Genomic DNA, 19579 nt, shown 5'->3' with positions numbered 1-19579 from the left:
CCCCTCAGGTAATTCCACTCTGCTTCTCCTTTATGCTACCTCTTGGTTTCCAAAGACCTCAGCACGTTGGTGCTACTCTATCAGAAGCACAAAATGATCCTATGTTTTAGATATTTCCTAACTTCCTCCTTGTCCTCAACAAAACTTAATGGACCTAACTCTAAAAAGTACAGCTACTATCATACCCATTTTACAAATGAAGAATCTGGCGCACAGGTAGATTGGGTAATTTACTCAGGATAGCTGTAACATTCAATATAGGTGGTATAGTCCTACATGTAAGCAAATAGCTGGCAAGAGAGTAAGTGGTCACTATATGGGGAGACTATAATATATTTGTCTTACATTACTATCTCCCTCCAATAGACTATGAGCTCTATAAAGGCAGGAACCTTTTATAAGTTAAATAAATATCCTATTAATATGCTCAACATTTATTAAAGATCTCAACTGATTTAAGTCTTCAATAAATGCTTACTGAATTTTTTTTTTTTTTTGAGATGGAGTCTCGCTCTGTTGCCCAGGCTGGAGTGCAGTGGTGTGATCTCGGCTCGACAAAACAGTCTTCTGCCTCACTCCTTTTAGAGTAGATGGCAATAAGGTTATTCAAAAAAGTAAATTTTGCTAATATGTTACCTAAAATAAATTACCTAAGTCAACTAAAATGTAGATTTCTCTTACTAAAGGTCTATAAGAAATTGGTTTATCAAATTCATCTTAGAGAGTAATAATGGACTGTTTTAGGGCAAGCTTCAAGTCTGCTTAGAAAGGCTCTTAACAACACACACACAAAACTAGAAGTCCAAGAGAAATATATTAAACATATATAAAAACAATTGAGCCCAAATGTCCCTGAGGTTTAAAGATTCATTATTTGAAGAGATGATGAGGTATTCATTTCAATATAAAAATCAAAGAATTACAGATTCCTAGAGCCTTAGAAGATTTTACAGATTTTAAAGAAACTGAGTCTTCATTCACAGTATTTATTCCTAAAAGTAGATCTTTTAATACAAAGAGGAAGGGGCTCTATTGTCAGGATGGCTATGTTAAAGTTAAAAATACTATGACTTTCTTTTATGTGACTAATTTTGATATAAATATTCTCCTTATTTGTTTTACCTCTCACTTTTACTGAGCCAGACTTCCAAACTACAAAAAATAGTGTAGCATATGTGATACAGAGATAATTAATCAGGTATTATGGGCTAATGATGATTATGCAAATATCATCTAGACAATACAATTTAAGTTTGTTAATATTCACTGCAGGGGAAAAAAAAAAAACATGGTTAAGAGTTTTATCAAAAAACAAAAGCCTAACCATTAAAATATCAGAATTTAAAATAGTAAATCCTTCTACTTTTAGAGAGGGAGTATATATTATATTAGTCTTTCATTTTCTATTTATAAAACAATCTAGTCTTCCCTTAAAAGTGATATAGGGGTAGAATATTTATCTTTTAAAGTCAGTAAAAATATTTGTTGAGAAATTAAATCTGAAGCAGAAATAACTGCTTTAAAATCCAAAGCTTGAAATTTTCCATCAGAAAAAAAAAGTCAAAAAATAAAATTGAGAAAATTTGAATATATTTTGTATTTGAATGAACTAATCAGTGTTCTAACTAACTTCCAGTGCTTTCCGTATACAACTAAAATGTAAAAGAACAATTGCCGTGGCAAATCTTGGTTCATAATCTTTAATGGTACAAGGTTATTTTCCCAAGGTATGTATTTTATTTGGTCGAATAGAAAGTCATTATTAAAGGCACAGAAAAATTTCTTCAAAACACATTTTTAAAGTCACATTTTAAAATGTGACATAGAAACAGAGATAAAAGGATTATTGTTAAAAGTAGAAAGAGATAGAGTGGATGACACTTATCATCCTATCTCCACTAGCTATTTTGTAGAGATAAAAAAATTTTTAAACCTATTGTCTTGATAATTTTGGTTGGCATTTATTTGGAGTTTTAATACTACAGGTAGAAAAATCTTTAGTCATAATATCTTCAGTTTACAGGTACAAGTTTAAAATTTTATGCTCACAACAAAAATCAGTGTTATCTGGGAATAAAGTTTGTTCTAATTTTTTTCATCAGAAATACTTTCAACAATGTTACAGTTTTCTAAAGATAGCTACATGTGGGAAAAGGTAATTAGGGATTATAGGATTCTTGTACTAAAAAGTTATTTTTCAAATAAAATGTAATCAATTTTATTGTTTTACCTCATGGGCTGCTATATCATATATGTCCATATCTAGACATGACATAAACATAAGTATATTTTAAATCCCATAAATAATTTCAATGATTTTACAAAGAAAATTATGCTTTTCTTTAAAAAGTCTTTTTAATTAAATACGTAATTATAATAAAAGTCCTTTAAACAAAATTATTTTAAAGGTAAAGTTGGCTTTTCTTTCTTTCTCTAAATGGCTCCACTTATTTTAAAGCCTTACCCACAGAAATAACTGACGCTTTGCCATAGAACAATATGGGATCTAGATTACATATTTTACTGGATATTACCTATCCAGTTTTACCAAACACTTAGATATTGTTTGGCTTAAAAACATAAAGCTACTCCAAGTTGATGGCTTTTAAATCTAGTTAATTTTGAATATAAAATTATTAGGTGAATTTCTGAGGAAAAAAATGTTGAAGGTATAACATGTTTTTTGATCTAGCCACTTCTCCATGTTATAGTCATTTGCCTGCTTTTAGCACCCTCTGCAGGTAAACCAATATTATGCATGACTTACATGCCATTAAAATGCAGTAAAAAGATGGAAAGGATACAATCAAGGTGATTAAACTGTAAAGAAGTAAAACATATTTTCATAGATCTGTTGCAGTAAAACAAATACTACCAGCTAGTTAACGGCCTATTTTACGAAAAAAAAAAAAAAAAAAAAAAAGAAAGAACCCCGAATATGCATATTTATGTGCATTTCAAGGATAAAGTGCTACTTATTGTGACCATACTACTGACATAACTGGAAAAGCTCAAATGCAAAGTTAGAAAAAGTTACAACTTGGAAATAATGCCAAGAATATTCAAATTATAAATCACTTGAAAACAAAATAAAACTGTGAACTTACCATCCCTGTTGGACAGCAGACAGACCAAGCCATTGAGGCACGTGTCAGTTACTTCCACGATGTTGGTTGCACATCTGCCTATAGTCTGAATAGTGGCTGCTGCAAATTGTTTATCCTGGCTTTTCACATAGGTCTAAAAGATATTATTTCAATTAGTTTACACATTGGTATTATCGAGTAAACCAAAAATCTGATTATATTAAATTTCGTCAATATGTAAGAATTCCGGAATATATAAACTTCTCATAAGCCCAATATGAGGACCAAGTGATGATGTAGATTAATTTCATTTTGTTTTGATTTTTTTACTTAATGAATGTGCCTACAGACGAAGCACATTTTCAAGCCAGGCTCATTCACCTGTGGCCCTAGTGGCTTGAGACTGCAAAACAGATAGTAGGAGCAGTCACCCAAAGACAGCAATTAGTTTAAGTGCAAGGTTGAAAGAGATGATGAGAGCTCTCTCTTTGGAGGTTTCAGTTCATTTACCAGCAGCATCTGTGAATCTATGGAAAAAAAAGGTCACTTTTTCAGAGACACTAAATCTAAGAATTGGGAGAAAAGGAAGAAAGGGACCAGTAGGCTATTTACAAACATTTTACTTTCAAAATCTATCACAATGGTGGTAAAAGAATAATAGTTACAATGAACAGTATTTCAATAAAGACTTCAAATACTCACTTTATAATAAAATACCATACTTTTGAAACCAGTTTTCTTTAAAAGTATGCTTTAAAAATATACTGTAAAGGGTATATGTGTGTGTGTGTATATATATAATATATATATACACACACTATATATATAGTATATAGTATATATATAATATATATACACTATATATATAGTATATAGTATACACACGCATATATAGTATATATATATACACACACGCTATATATATACACACACACTATATATAATATACACACACTATATATATAGTGTATATATACACACACACTATATACATACAAATTTAAACATAAATCACTGATTTAACAACAGGAAGTTGAAAGATCTTTTAAAAATTTATAATAGCCCTAGAGAATTTCACTTTGGTTAGAACCTTCCTAATTTTTACATGACAAAAGCTTCCACTGTTTACAGAAATATACATACTTTATATCATATATATGAAATTTGAAATGTCATTAACAATTGAAATTTTTAAGAAAGAGTCCCAACCTCAAATAAGAAGTATACAATGTAGACTTAACACTATGGTTATCAAAAATGCAAAAAAAGTATATACATTTAAGTGGTGTCTAAACAACGAATGGAGGAGAAAATCTAAAGATATCTAAAAAAATACAAATCTGCTAAAAATGGTACCCACAAGGTGATTAAATGTTGAAGAAATAAATTAATTAAACTCTCCTAGTTTTTTATATTTAAAAGTGTTCCTGAATAATTTAATTTCCTTAACTAAAAATATATACTTATGAATCTTTAGAAACATTCCCTATTTTACCCAAAAAGTTGCTAAAAGTATAACTATGAGCATAACACCAAATATAGACAGAAGGTACAAATTTAGAGAGTGATAAAAATGAATACATGAAAAAAATATACTTAAAAGTTTGACTGAAAAACGGACCTTATTAAACATCCCAATATCAAATGAAAAGACTAGATGACCAAAATTTTGAAACAGGTCTAGTATGTGCCCTCTATACAACCCATTCCATAAGATTACCTAAGTCTCCCTTCGTACAATCCTAGGAGACTTGATATAAGCAAAAAGTAGACAGTGAGAGGACACCCAAAGAGACTAGACAGGACAACAGGAAAGGAACAAGAATAAACACAAAGACCAGTACTTTAAATAAATAACATTATAAGAATGAAGTGAAAATCAAATTCAAGCAATGATCTACAGCTATAAGATTACTGAATAAGAACATAAAATACTATATTTTCTGTCATATAAATGAGTGCATTTCCAGAACATCTTAATTTTTTAAGAAATTTGTCTAGAAAGATACACATCATAAAAGTAGAGTCATCCAGGTATGAAAATATAAATTATGGACATGCCATATTTATTCTACTACTCCTGTAAAAAATTTAAAAATCACATAGCTAAAGAGAAATAGTGTACATAGTGTCTTATACCCAAGAAGAAATTTAATACTGGCATATAGGAGAACTATGGTAAAAAATACATCTCTGAAAGTTGGAAGCTGATAAAAGAAAAACTCTGTGATTACTGCATAGTATGTGGTATATTTTTGTTAAGAAAACAGATAATGGAATGTAAAAGTCATGATACTGATGTAAAGTTTTCTATTGCTGTGCTCTACCACTAAGGTTTCAGAGATGACCTTTCCATCATAAACGGTATGATGTCCATGAAGTAGTTTTTGAATAATATTTTGGGGGAAAATGCAGCTAGGAAGATTCTTATACGGCATAAAAGTACAACAAAACAAATCAAAATAAAAAACAGCAATTTAAAAAATCATAGTGGGGCAATTATAAACAACATTTTTGAGCTATATATGAGGCCACAGGGGTAGTGTCAAAAATAGTGATAGGTCAATAAAATAGGAACAACCAGGTAAGAAATGAAGCCACTTTCATGACCACAGAGTACAGAAAGGATTATTTATGTTGGCAGCACAAAAAGATGAAATTCTTACCAGAAATGCAATTTCAAACAAAGACAGAGTTATAAACCGAAGTCCTTCAAAGTCTATGAAAATATGAAAGAGAATACTATGTTTTCCTTAAATCATAAATTTGTAATTATTCTTACAAATTTGTAAATTTCTTAGTTGTCAATCTTGTACCAATCACTATTTTATGTACATAATTACTTATTTCTAGATAGAAAAAGATGCATATTTAAGACTGAACATATGTTTTAGAAGTTTTTTATAATTAGCACTGTACACAAACCTGAAATTCTCGAAGAAGAGTTGATATGTTGGCTTCATTTGCCAAGTTTGTCAAAATTTCAAGCTGTAGAAGACAAAAGAGGAAGTAAACATTTAAAAACAATGATAGCAAGATGAATTTAATAGAGTATAGGCATTTAATTGAAAGTTTATTTCACTTTTAAAAATCACATTGTCGGCCAGGCACGGTGACTCACGCCTGTAATGCCAACACTTTGGGAAGCCGAGGCAGGCGGATCACCTGAGGCCAGGAGTTCAAGACCAGCCTGACCAACATGGAGAAACCCCGTCTCTACTAAAAATACAAAATTCGCCAGGCATGAGGGTGCATGCCTATAATCCCAGCTACTCGGGAGGCTGAGGCAGGAGAATTGCTGGAACCCAGGAGGCAGAGGTTGCAGTGAGCCGAGATCGCGCCATTGCACTCCAGCCTGGGAAACAAGAGTGAAACTCTGACACACACACACACACACACACACAAATTCTGACACACACACACACACACACAAAATCACATTGTCGCCAATGTGGTAAGGCATTACACCCTTCAGGTCAATTTAGTCTACTTTCTTATGTTCACAAACTGATGACAATTCCTAGTTCTTTGAAAATAATTTGGAAAAGGAGAATCCTACATCTTCACTAACTGTTTGCTCAATGCAAACTTACAATTTATATCTAATTAACCTAAGCAGTTCTGCCAGTTTGGCTTTTGTCTTTTAGCAAAGTTAGAAAACAATTTGCCCTCCATGTTAATACATCTGTTTTCCAGATAGCAATTAATTCTTTTGATTTGTTCTCCTATAATCTACCATCCCATATACTCAGACATTTTAATTCCCTCTTCTGGATTTATAGATATAAACAATGTGTAATCTCCAATGGGCTTGTGAAAAAAAAATTTTACTAATAAAAAATATTTAGTCTTAAGAAAATCACAAAAAAACAGAAGAGACGAACAGAAGCAAATCAAGATGTGAACATAAATACATTCATATCAGTAATTACATTAAATAAAGCCAAAAAGCCAAATATTTATAGCCCCAACTGATTTTTGACAAGGCAAACAGAAACACAAAATGGGGAAAGGATACCCTATTCAACAAATGGTGCCAGGATAATTGGTAAGCCACACGTAGAAGAATGAAACTGGATCCTCATCTCTCATCTTATATAAAATTCAACTCAAGATGGATCAAAGACTTAAATCTAAGACCTGAAACCATAAAGATTCTAGAAGATAACATTGGAAAAACCCTTCTAGACACTGGCTTAGGCAAAGACTTCATGACCCAAATCCAATAACAAATGCAACAAAAACAAAGATAAATAGATGGGGCTTAATTAAACTAGAAAGCTTCTGCACAGCATAAGAAATAATCAGCAGAGTTAACAGACAACCCACAGAGTGGAAGAAAATCTTCACAGTCTATACATATGACAAAGGACTAATATCCAGAATCTACAAAGAACACAAAGAAATCAGCAAGAAAAAAACAATCCCACCATGAAGTAGGCAAAGGAAATGAATAGACAATTCTCAAAGATATACAAATGGCCAACAAGCATATGGAAAAACGCTCAACATAACTACTTATTAGGGAAATGCAAATCAAAACCACAATGCGAAACCACCTCACTCCAGCAAGAATGGCCATAATCAAAAAATAAAAAAATAATAGATGTTAGCATGGATGTGGTGAAAGGGAACACTTTTACACTGTTGGTGGGAATGTAGACTAGTACAACCACTACAGAAAACAGTGTGGAGATTCCTTTAAAAACTAAAAGTAGAACTACTGCTTGATCCAGCAATCCCACTACTAGGTATCTACCCAGAGGAAAAGAAGTCATTATACAAAAAATATACTTGCACACATGGTTATAGCAGCACAATTTGCAATTGCAAAAATATGGAACCAGCCCAAATGCCCATCAATCAACATGTGGATGAAGAACATGTTATACATATACACACACACACCGTGGAATACTGCTCAGCTACAAAAAGGAACAAAATAATGGCATTCACAGAAATTACATAGAATTGGAGACTATTATTCTAAGTGAAGTAACTCAGGAATGGAAAACCAAACATCGTTATGTTCTCACTCATAAGTGGGAGCTAAGCTATGAGGATGCAAAGGCATACGAATAATACATTGGACTTTGGGAACTCAGGGGAAAGGGGAGGGGGTGGTGAGGAATAAAAGATTACACATTGGATGCAGTGACACTGCTTGGGTGATGGGTGCACCAAAACCTCAGAAATCACTACTAAAGATTAATGCATGTAACCAAACACCACCACCTGTTCCCCAAAAACCTACTGAAATAAAAATTAAAAAAAAAAAAAAACCAAACAGTAAATGATCTAAATGCTCCAATCAGAAGGCACAGACTGTAGGAGGAGTTCTTTATATATTCTGGGTACAAATCATTTATTCAGACACATGTATTAGAAATGTTTTTCCCAGATTATCTTTTAATTTTTAATTTTATTTTGATAACTGTATTTTAACTTTTGGACAACTTTTTTTTTTCTTTTCCTTTTCCTTTTTTTTTTTTTCTTTGAGACAAGGTCTTACTCTGTCACCCAGGCTGAAGTGCAGTGGTGTGATCATGGCTCACTGCAGCCTTAACCTCTGGAGCTCAAGCATTTCTCCCATCTGAGCCTCCCAAGTAGCTGGGACTACAGGTGCCTAACACCATGCTCAGCTTATTTTTAATTTTTTTTGTAGGGATGGAGTCTCGTTGTGTTGCCCAGGCTGGTCTTAAACTCCTAGGCTCAAGCAATCCTCCTGCCTCAGCCTCCCAAAGTCCTAGGATTATAGGCATGAACCACTGCATCCAGCTGGACAACTTTTAAAAAACAATCTCAAACATACGGAAAAGCTACATGTATAGTACAAAGAACTGTTGTTGTTTTTCTGAATGATTTGAGACTACAGATGCCAATCTGATGCTACATTATCCCCAAAAACTTCTATGTATATTTCCTATAAACAAGGATGTGTTCCACAGACTACAATACAACCAAGAAAATCAGGTTATTAAACTGATGTATTACTTTCACGTAATTTTCACTATGCATTTAAGTTTCAATAACTGTCTCAATGACATATAATAAAGGGATCCAGTTCAATATCACATATTGCAGCAAGTTGTCTCCTTTGGTCTGAAACAGTTTCTTAGTCTTCCTTTTAACTTTTATGACCTTGACACTTTCGCTAATTATAAACCAGGTTTTTTTGGTAAAATATCCTTGAATTTGGGTATAATTTAGATTTTGTTATTAAACTCAGTTTTCATATGAATAATACATCATTCTAATATTGAACAGTCTTGAACAGTCCATAGTCCATCCTTTCCTCATTGGTTTGTAATATCTCCTCTACTACACGGTACATTTTTGCATGTATGGGCATGTTTCTAGGCTTTCTACTCTTTCTACTTACTTTTCTGTCTAAATAACATACTATTTTAATCACAACAGATTTACATTCCTGACTGCACTCTACACCATACTTATTACTTCCTGAAAACAATGCTCTTTCATAATCCCTTGTGTTAGCATCAATTATGTTTTTCACCTACTCTAACCCTTCAACTTCCCGATCAACCTGCCAACCAAGAAAAAAATTCACAATATTATTCTTTTAAGATCCACCCAAACGTCATCTTTTCTAAACGTCTCAGAGAATTAGCTCCACCTTTCTGTTCTTCACAACACTCAATTCAAATATCCGTATCACTTAAAACACACAGTACTAAAATAAGTTAGTTACAGACAGGGTCTCACTCTATCACCCAGACTGGAGTGCAGTGGCATGCTCAATGGCTCACTGCAGCCTCAACTTTCTGGGCTCAAGCGATCTGCCCACCTCAGCCTCCCAAGTAGCTAAGATTATAGGCATGCACCACCACACCTGGCTAATTTTGATTTTTCTGTAGAGACAGAGTCTCACTACGTGGCCCAAGCTGGTGTCGAACCCCTGGCCTCAAGCAATCCTCCTACCTTAGCCTCCCAAAGTGCTAGCAATACAGGGATGAGCCACTGTGCCAAGCCCTGAGTTATTTATTTATATTATTACACATTAAGTTCTAGGGTACATGTGCACAACATGCAGGTTTGATACATAGATATACGTGTGCCATGTTGGTTTGCTGCACCCCTTAACTCGTCATTTACTTTAGGTATTTCTCCTAATGCTGTCTCTCTCCCAGCCCCCAAACCTCTGACAGGCCCCAGTGTGTGATATTCCCCACCCTGTGTCCAAGTGTTCTCATTGTTCAATTCCCACCTATGAGTGAAAACATGTGGTGTTTGGTTTTCTGTCCTTGTGATAGTTTGCTGAGAATGACGATTGCCAGCTTCATCCATGTCCATGCAAAGGACATGAACTCATCCTTTCTAATGGCTGCATAGTATTCCATGGTGTATATATGCCACATTTTCTTAATTCAGTCTATCACTGATAGACATCTGGGTTGGTTCCAAGTCTTGTGATTGTGAACAGTGCTGCAATAAACATATGTGTGCATGTGTCTTTATAGTAGAATGATTTATAATCCTTTGGGTATATACTCAGTAATGGGATCACTGGGTCAAATGTTATTTTTAGTTCTAGATCCTGGAGGAATCACCACACTGTCATCCACAATGGTTGAACTAATTTACACTCCCACAAACAGTGGAACAGCATACCTATTTCTCCACATCCTCTCCAGAATCTATTGTTTCCTGACTTTTTAATGATTGCCATACTAACTGGTGTGAGATGGTATTTCATTGTGGTTTTGATTTGCATTTCTCTGACGACCAGTGATGATAAGCATTTTTTCTTTCATGTGTCTGTTGGCTGCATAGATGTCTTCTTTTGAGAAGAATCTGTTCATATCCTTTGCCTACTTTCGATGGGGTTGTTTTTTCTTGTAAATTTGTTTAAGTTCTTTGTAGATTCTGGATATTAGCCCTTTGTCAGATGGGTAGATTGCAAAAATTTTCTCCCATTCTGTAGGTTGCCTGTTCACTCTGAAGGAGGTTTCTTTTGCCATGCAGAAGCTCTTTAATTAGATCCCATTTGTCAATTTTGGCTTGTGTTACCATTGCTTTTTGGTGTTTTAGTCATGAAGTCCTTGCACATGCCTATGTCCTCAATGGTATTGCCTAGGTTTTCTTCTAGGGTGTTTATGGTTTTAGCTCTAACATTTAAGTCTCCAATCCATCTTGAATTAATTTTTTGTATAAAGTGTAAGGAAGGGATCCAGTTTCAGCTTTCTACATATGGCTAGCCAGGTTTCCCAACACCATTTATTAAATAGGGAATCATTTCCCCATTGCTTGTTTTTGTCAGGTTTGTCAAAGATCAGATGGTTGTAGATGTGTGGTGTTATTTCTGAGGCTTCTGTTCTGTTCCATTGGTCTGCATCTCTGTTTTGGTACCAGTACCATGCTGTTTTGGTTACTGTAGCCTTGTAGTATAAAGTCAGGTAGGGTGATGCCTCCAGCTTTGTTCTTTTTGCTTAGGATTGTCTTGGCAATGCGAGCTCTTTTTTGGTTCCAGATGTACTTTTTCCAATTCTGTGAAGCAAGTCATTGGGAGCTTGACAGGGATGACACTGAATCTATAAATTCCTTTGGGCAGTATGGCCATTATCACTATACTACTTCTTCCTATCCATGAGCATGAAATGTTTTTCCATTTGTTTGTGTCCTCTTTTATTTCGTTGACAAGTGGTTTGTAGTTTTCCTTGAAGAGGTCCTTCACATCCCTTGTAAGTTGGATCCCTAGGTATTTTATTCTCTTTATAATAATTGTGAATGGGAGTTCACTCATAATTTGGCTTTATGTTTGTCTGTTCTTGGTCTATAGGAATGCTTATGATTTTTGTACATTGATTTTGTATTCTGAGACTTTGCTGAAGTTGCTTTAAGGAGATTTTGGGCTGAGACGATGGGGTTTTCTAAATATACCTAAATATACAGGTCATCTGCAAACAGGGACAATTAGACTTCCTCTTTTCCTAATTGAATACCCTTCATTTCTTTCTCTTGCCTGATTGGCCTGGCCAGAACTTCCAACACTATGTTGAACAGGAGTGGTGAGAGAGGGCATCCTTGTCTTGTGCCAGTTTTCAAAGGGAATGCTTCCAGTTTTTCCCATTTAGTATGATATTGGCTGTGGGTTTGTCATAAGTAGCTCTTATTATTTTGAGATACATTCCATCAATACCTAGTTTATTGAGAGTTTTTAGCATGAAAGGCTGTTGAATTTTGTCGAAGGCCTTTTCTGCATCTACTGAGATAATCATGTGGTTTCTGTCATTGGTTCTGTTTACGTGATGGATTACATTTATTGATTTGCATATGTTGAATCAGCCTTGCATTCCAGGGATGAATCCAACTTGATCGTGGTGGATAAGCTGTTTGATGTGCTGAATTCAGTTTGCCAGTATTTTATTAAGGATTTTTGCATCGATGTTCATCAGGGATATTGGTTTAAAATTCTCTTTTTTTGTTGTGTCTCTGCCAGGCTTTGGTATCAGGATGATTCTGGCCCCATAAAATGAGTTAGGGAGGATTCCCTCTTTTTCTATTGATTGGAATAGTTTCAGAAGGAATAGTACCAGCTCCTCTTTGTACCTCTGGTAGAATTCAGCAGTGAATCCGTCTGGTCCTGGACTCTTTTTGGTTGGTAGGCTATTAATTATTGCCTCAATTTCAGAGCCTTTTACTGGTCTCTTTAGAGATTCAACTTCTTCCTGGTTTAGGGTGTATATGTCCAGGAATTTATCCATTTCTTCTAGTTTTTCTAGTTTGAGTAGAGACGTTTATAGTATTCTCTGATGGTAGTTTGTAGTTCTGTGAAATCGGTGGTGGTATCTCCTTTATAATTTTTTAATGCATCTATTTGATTCTTCTCTCTTTTCTTAATTAGTCTTGCTAGCGGTCCATCAATTTTGTTGATCTTTTAAAAAAACCAGCTTCTGGATTCACTGATTTTTTTTAAGGGTTTTTTGTGTCTCTATCTCTTTCCAGTCTGCTCTGATCTTAGTTATTTCTTGCCTTCTGCTAGCTTTTGAATTTGTTTGCTCTTACTTCTCTAGTTCTTTTCGTTGTGATGTTAGGGTGTCGATTTTAGATCTTTACTGATTTCTCTTGTGGGCATTTAGTGCTATAAATTTCCCTCTACACACTCCTTTAAGTGTGTCCCAGAGATTCTGGTATGTTGTATCTTTGTTCTCATTGGTTTCAAAGAACATCTTTATTTCTGACTTCATTTCGTTATTTACCTTGTAGTCATTCAGGAACAGGTTGTTCAGCTTCCATGTAGTTGTGCAGTTTTGAGTGAGTTTCTTAATCCTGAGTTCTAATTTGTACTGTGCTGTGAGATAGTTTGTTGTGATTTTGTTCGTTTACATTTGCTGAGGAGTGCTTTACTTCCAATTATGTGGTCAATTTTAGAATAAGCTTGATATGGTCCTGAGAAGAATGTATACTCTGTTGATGTGGGGTGGGGAGTTCTGTAGATGTCCATTAGGTCTGCTTGGTGCAGAGCTGAGTTCAAGTCCTGGATATCCTTGTTAGCCTTCTGTCTCGTTGATCTGTCTAATATTGACAGTGGGGTGTTAAAGTCTCCCATTATTATTGTGTGGGAGTCTAAGTCTCTTTGTAGGTCTCTAAGGGCTTGCTTATGAATGGGTGCTCCTGGATTGGGTGCATATATATTTAGTATAGTTAGCTCTTTTTGTTGAATTGATCCCTTTACCATTATGTAATGGCCTTCAGATCTTTGTTGGTTTGAAGTCTATTTTGTCAGAGACTAGGATTGCAACTCCTGCTTTTTTTTGCTTTCCATTTGCTCGGTACATCTTTCTCCATCCCTTTATTTTGAGCCTATGTGTATCTCTGCATGTGAGATGGGTCTCCTGAATACAGCACACTGATGGGTCTTGACTCCTTATCTAACTTGCCAGTCTGTGTCTTTTAATTGGGGCATTTAGTCCACTTACATTTAAGGTTAATACTGTTATGTTTGAATTTGATCTTGTCATTATGATATTCACTGTTTATTTTGCCCATTAGTTGATGCAGTTGCTTCATAGAATCGATGGTTTTTACAATTTGGGATGTTTTTGCAGTGGCTGGTACCGGTTATTCCTTTCCATGTTTAGTGCTTCCTTCAAGAGCTCTTGTAAGACAGGCCTGGTTGTGACAAAATCTCTCAGCATTTGCTTGTCTGTAAAGGATTTTATTTCTCCTTCACTTATGAAGCTTAGTTTGGCTGGATATGAAATTCTGGGTTGAAAATCATTTTCTTTAAGAATGCTGAATATTGGCCCCCACTCTCTTCTGGCTTGTGGGATTTCTGCCGAGAGATCTGCTGTTATTCTGATGGGCTTCCCTTTGTGGGTAACTCGACCTTTCTCTCTGGCTGCCCTTAACATTTTTTCCTTCATTTCAACTTTGGTAAATCTGACAATTATGTGTCTTGGGGTTGCTCTTCTCGAGGAGTATTCTGGGGTGTTCTCTGTATTTCTTGAATTTGAATGTTGGCCTGCCTTGCTAGGTTAGGGAAGTTCTCCTGGATAATATCCTGAAGAGTGTTTTCCAAATAGGTTCCACTCTTCCTGTCACTTTCAGGTACATCAATCAAACGTAGATTTGGTCTTTTCACACAGTCTCACATTTCTTGGAGGCTTTGTTTGTTTCTTTTTACTCTTTTTTCTATAACCTTGTCCTCTAGCTCTATTAATTTGATCTTCAATCACAGATACCCTTTCTTCCACTTGATCGAATTGGCTATTGAAGCTTGTGCATGTGTCACAAAGTTCTTGTGCCATGATTTTCAGCTCCAACAGGTCACTTAAGGTCTTCTCTACACTGTTTATTCTAGTTAGCCATTCGTCTAACCTTTTTTCAAGGTTTTTAACCTTCCTTGAGATGGCTTTGAACATGCTCCTTTAGTTCGGAGAAGTTTGTCATGATCGACCTTCTGAAGCCTACTTCTGTCAACTCGTCAAAGTCATTCTCCGTCCAGCTTTGTTCCATGCTGGTGAGGCGCTGTGATCCTTTGAAGGAGAAGAGGCGATCTGGTTTTTAGAATTTTCAGCTCTTCTGTTGTGGTTTCTTCCCATCTTTGTGGTTTTATCTACCTTTGGTCTTTGATGTTGGTGACCTACAGATGGGGTTTTGGTGTGGATGTCCTTTTAGTTGATGTTGATGCAATTCCTTTCTGTTAGTTTTCCTTCTAACAGTCAGGTCCCTCAGCTGCACGTCTGTTGGAGTTTGCTGGAGGTTCACTCCAGACTCTGTTTGCCTGGGTGTCACCAGTGGAGGCTGCAGAACAGCAAATACTGCGGAACAGCAAATATTGCTGCCTGGTCCTTCCTCTGGAAGTTTCGTCCCAGAAGGGCACCTGTCTATATGAGATGTCTGTTGGCCCCTACTGGGAGGCATTTCCCAGTTAGGCTACCTAGGGGTCAGGGACCCACTTGAGGAGGCAGTCTGTATGTTCTCAGAGCTCAAACACCGAGTTGGAAGAACCACTGCTCTCTTCAGAGCTGCCAGACAGGGACGTTTATGTCTGTAAAAGCTGTCCGCTGCCTTTTATTCAGCTATGCCCTGCCCACAGAGTCAGTCTACAGAGGAAGCAGGCCTTGCTGAGCTGCGGTGGGCTCTGCCCAGTTCAAGCTCCCTAGCCGCTTTGTTTACCTATTCAAGCCTCAGCAATGGCGGACGACCCTCCCAAGCTGGGCTGCCACCTCGCAGTTTGATCTCAGGCTGCTGCATTAGCAGTGAGCAAGGCTCCATGGGCATGGGACCTATTGAGCCAACCTTGTCTGCTGGTTGCTAAGACCTTGGGAAAAGCTCAGTATTTTGGTGAGAGTGTCCCATTTTCCAGGTACAGTCTGTCCCGGCTTCCCCCGGCTAGGAAAGGGAAATCCCCCGACCCCTTGCGCTTCATGGGTGAGGCGACGCCCCACTCTGCTTCAGCTTGCCTTCCGGGGCTGCACTCACTGTCCAATCAGTCCCAGTGAGATGAACCAGGTATCTCAGTTGGAAATGCAGAAATCACCCATCTTCTGCGTCCATCAAGCTGAGAGCTGCAGACCAGAGCTATTCCTATTCAGCCATCTTGGACCCAATCTCCGAAGTTATTTATTTAAATGCCTGTCTCCTTCAGTAATCTGTGAGTTAATCAAGTTGTAGGTAGAATGGCTTAACTTTACATTATCAGAATGTAGTACAGTAATTAGTATATAATAATATTGAAAAGTATAAAGAAAAACCCTTAACTGTATCAATGTTTTTTGAAAAGCAGGACTGCATCCCGCAGATGCTAAAAGCTATTGCAGTATCTCTTCAAAACAAATGTGTTAAAAGCATCTGAAAAATGAAAGCATACATACCTTCAGTGTCTTGATCATAGTTGGATCAGTTGACCTAACATAGAAACTCTTCAGATAAGGTTCGAACATCCCCTAGATTACAAAAACAAATACAAGAATACATTAAGGTACTAATGTGTTCACGTGTCTCTTAAATTATGTGTTCAGAACGTACATACCTTTCTTTGAATTGACATAGTTGCTATATTTTGTAGGACAATATACTGCACCTCCCTAGAAATCAAAAGAGAATTATCACTGGGTATATGTTCCAATGAAACATCTTCAAGTAAGCACTATAATAATGAAAAAGAATTAGCAATAATTTCATAGTGAATGAGACTCTTAAATGTAATATTGAAAAGTTTTTAGTAAATCTTAGACATCTGCCATTTTAATGCACTTTTTCTATAAAATACCAATAAATTACATGTGATTTATCATGAAGAATAGTTAAAACAAATTTTACAATAAAGTACTCCTAAAATATAAAGTTAACATTTTAGCTGCTTTGAACACATCCAAGGAAAGTATTCCTAGTGTTACTGGGGTAAATATGACCACACTGTTATTATTAACTCATTCTTCCCAAGGCAAAGGTCAGATTTAAAAAGTAGTCATGATATTTTTAGATCCAAATATCTAATAAATGAACTGAATCTGGTATAAGGCTTCACGTGAAAGACCAATTCCAGGTCTTTCTGATAGCCTTTGAACTAGCCATAGGAAAAAAAAAGTGCTGAGCTAGCAAAAGAGAAAAATAATAGCTGGATATAAAGATATGGAGAATAGGTACACAAAGGAAATGGCATCTCATTTGTTACTAAGCCAGTCAAGAGCTAAAATTGTGGACTAAGTTCCAGTTAAGGGCAAAAATAAATACATGGTTCTTTCCTTCCAACCCAATTAGTTGAAACAAGCACTCAATGAAAAACACTGTTTCAAATTAAAACAACTAATTACTGAAAAATAGCTAAGGTATGTCAAATAGCTGAAATGAAGGTATTCTTAAACACAGAACAAAAGTCTGAATTAAACCTGAAATCATGATTCTCATGTTATATGTCATGGAAACTCAATAAATTGTTTTGACTTGTTTACCTAAACCACTAAATTATAAAGAGGTAAAATTAAAGGTAAATTTAAAAACCACTAAATTATAAAGAGGTAAAATTTAAAAATTACCTAAACCACTAAATTATAAAGATAGCTCTGTCTGTCTATCTGAAACTAAGAGTATCCAATCTTTAAAATGAGTAGCTATTTAAAACATAGCTCTCTTTTTAGAGTGGAGCAAAGCAGAGTAATTAAATATTCCAGCTTTATAGGAAGCGCAATTCTGGCATAAACTACATTACTTAGCATACACATTGCTCTATATAAAACCATGTATTAATACATTGAGTAAGTCAATCTGATAGTACTTCAGTATAGTTTTTCAGTGATTCCAGATTTACTAAAACTCCCGAACATCATTATTGCCATACCTAAAAATGTCAAGCACTAATACTAGGCTACTAGTGACACCCTAGAATTATGCCACAAAATATTTTCAGTATCTTTGGGCTTGAGGTTAAAAAAAATTTCAGTATTTATAATTAAGTGTGAGATAAGCATATAAAGACTTTTATAATAATCCCATTAAGTATGAAATCTTACTGATTGATAGATTAAAGTATAGTCAGAGTTATATATTAAATGCCTGAAAGATTAAATTTGTTCAAACATTACTTTTGAAGGAATACAAAAGAAAAAATATATATATAAAATCATGACCTACCTATTGCTACGAAGTAAACGCACTAGTGATTTAGAAATTATGCCAGCTTCAGATTTTGGTGATATGTGCCAATACAGCTGAGCAACTGCCATAACCACCTACAAGATAAAGCATAAAAATAACAGAAACTATGAACACCAGAGCACTCTACAACTTCAAAATCCATTCCTACACATTATTTCCTCTAAGTCCCAAATATTCCTGGGATGTAAAATGGAATGTTACTCTTTCTAGTGAGTTGAAGAAGTGTCCCCCACCCCCAGTGCCCAATTCTATCCTCAGAATCTGATCTTATTTGGAAGTGGGATCTCTGCAGAAATTATTAATGTAAGAACTGAAATGAGATCATGCTGGTTAAGAGCCCTAAATTGAATGAAAGTGTCCTTATAAGAGGAAAAAAAAGGACAAAAAGAGACACAGTGAAGGCCATGTGAAGATGGAGATAATTAGTGTGATACATCCATAAGCCAAGCAATGCCACAGATTGCTGGCAATCACCAGAAGCTAGGAAAGAGATGGTTTCTCCCTCAGAGTGCACAGAAGTAACCAATACTGATTATACCTTGATTTCAGACTTCTGGCTTCCTGAAATGTGACAGAATAAGTTTATGTTGTTTTAATCCACTCAGGTTGTGGCAATATGTATGGCAGTGCTATGAAATGAATACATCCTCAGAAAAAAAAAAAGAGACATTGAATGAACTGCTCAAAGTGTAACAGCTAGTATGTGGCAAAGCTCAAGACACTCGAAATTCCATGCTCCTCGGCTGCTGCTCTGAGACTGGGGCTTTTTAAGAATTGTAAGCATGCCTTTCTAAATGAAGCCAGGACAACAGTAACAAGTAGGCTGAAATAAAGAAAACTCAGCACATTTAAGTTACAATTAAAGAAACTCCATTAAAACAAATACATCTACAGCAGTAGCATTTAAAATAATCTTGTTTTTAAAAACACAGAACCTTAAAAATGGCTTTTGGTTAAAAGCCATTATAAGGGTAATTCGAAGACTGGGCACAGCAACTCACGCCTGTACTCCCACCCCTTTGGGAGGCCGAGACAGGTGGATCACTTGTGGTCAGGTGTGAAACCATCCTGGCCAACATGGTGAAACCCCATCTCTACTAAAAATACAAAAATTAGGTAAGTGTGGTGGTACACGCCTGTAGTCTCAGCTACTTGGGAGGCTGAGACAAGAGAATCGTTTGAACCCAGGAGGTAGAAGTTGCAGCGAGCTGAGATCATGCCACTAAACTCCAGCCTGGGCAACAGAGTGAGACACTATCTCAATAAAACAAAACAAACAAAGGGTGATTAGAATTTCTTTGTCTCAAAACAGAAGAGTACTGCTTCCCCTAAGTGCCTCTACACTCAGATTCAGAGTGACAACTGTAGAG

At 35.7% G+C, this 19579-nt stretch overlaps 1 protein-coding gene across 4 annotated transcripts in view; it reads right to left on the bottom strand.

The window, feature by feature from the left end:
• The window catches only part of AP3B1 (adaptor related protein complex 3 subunit beta 1), a 294984-nt gene that overhangs the window by 156079 nt on the left and 119326 nt on the right, over positions 1–19579 (bottom strand). For all 4 annotated transcript variants that reach the window (XM_050795644.1, XM_050795645.1, XM_050795646.1 and 1 more), the window contains exons 9-13: positions 18186–18283; positions 16585–16639; positions 16427–16498; positions 6012–6074; positions 3108–3240 (exon numbers count right to left, since the gene is read on the bottom strand). In XM_050795644.1, coding sequence (XP_050651601.1) covers positions 3108–3240; positions 6012–6074; positions 16427–16498; positions 16585–16639; positions 18186–18283 — 421 coding nt within the window. The remainder of the gene's footprint in view (positions 1–3107; positions 3241–6011; positions 6075–16426; positions 16499–16584; positions 16640–18185; positions 18284–19579) is intronic.

This window comes from Macaca thibetana, chromosome 6 (genome assembly GCF_024542745.1).
Source record: "Macaca thibetana thibetana isolate TM-01 chromosome 6, ASM2454274v1, whole genome shotgun sequence".
Lineage (NCBI taxonomy): Eukaryota > Metazoa > Chordata > Mammalia > Primates > Cercopithecidae > Macaca > Macaca thibetana.
Note: the sequence above shows the minus strand (reverse complement) of the source record. Positions and strands in the feature narration are given on the sequence as shown.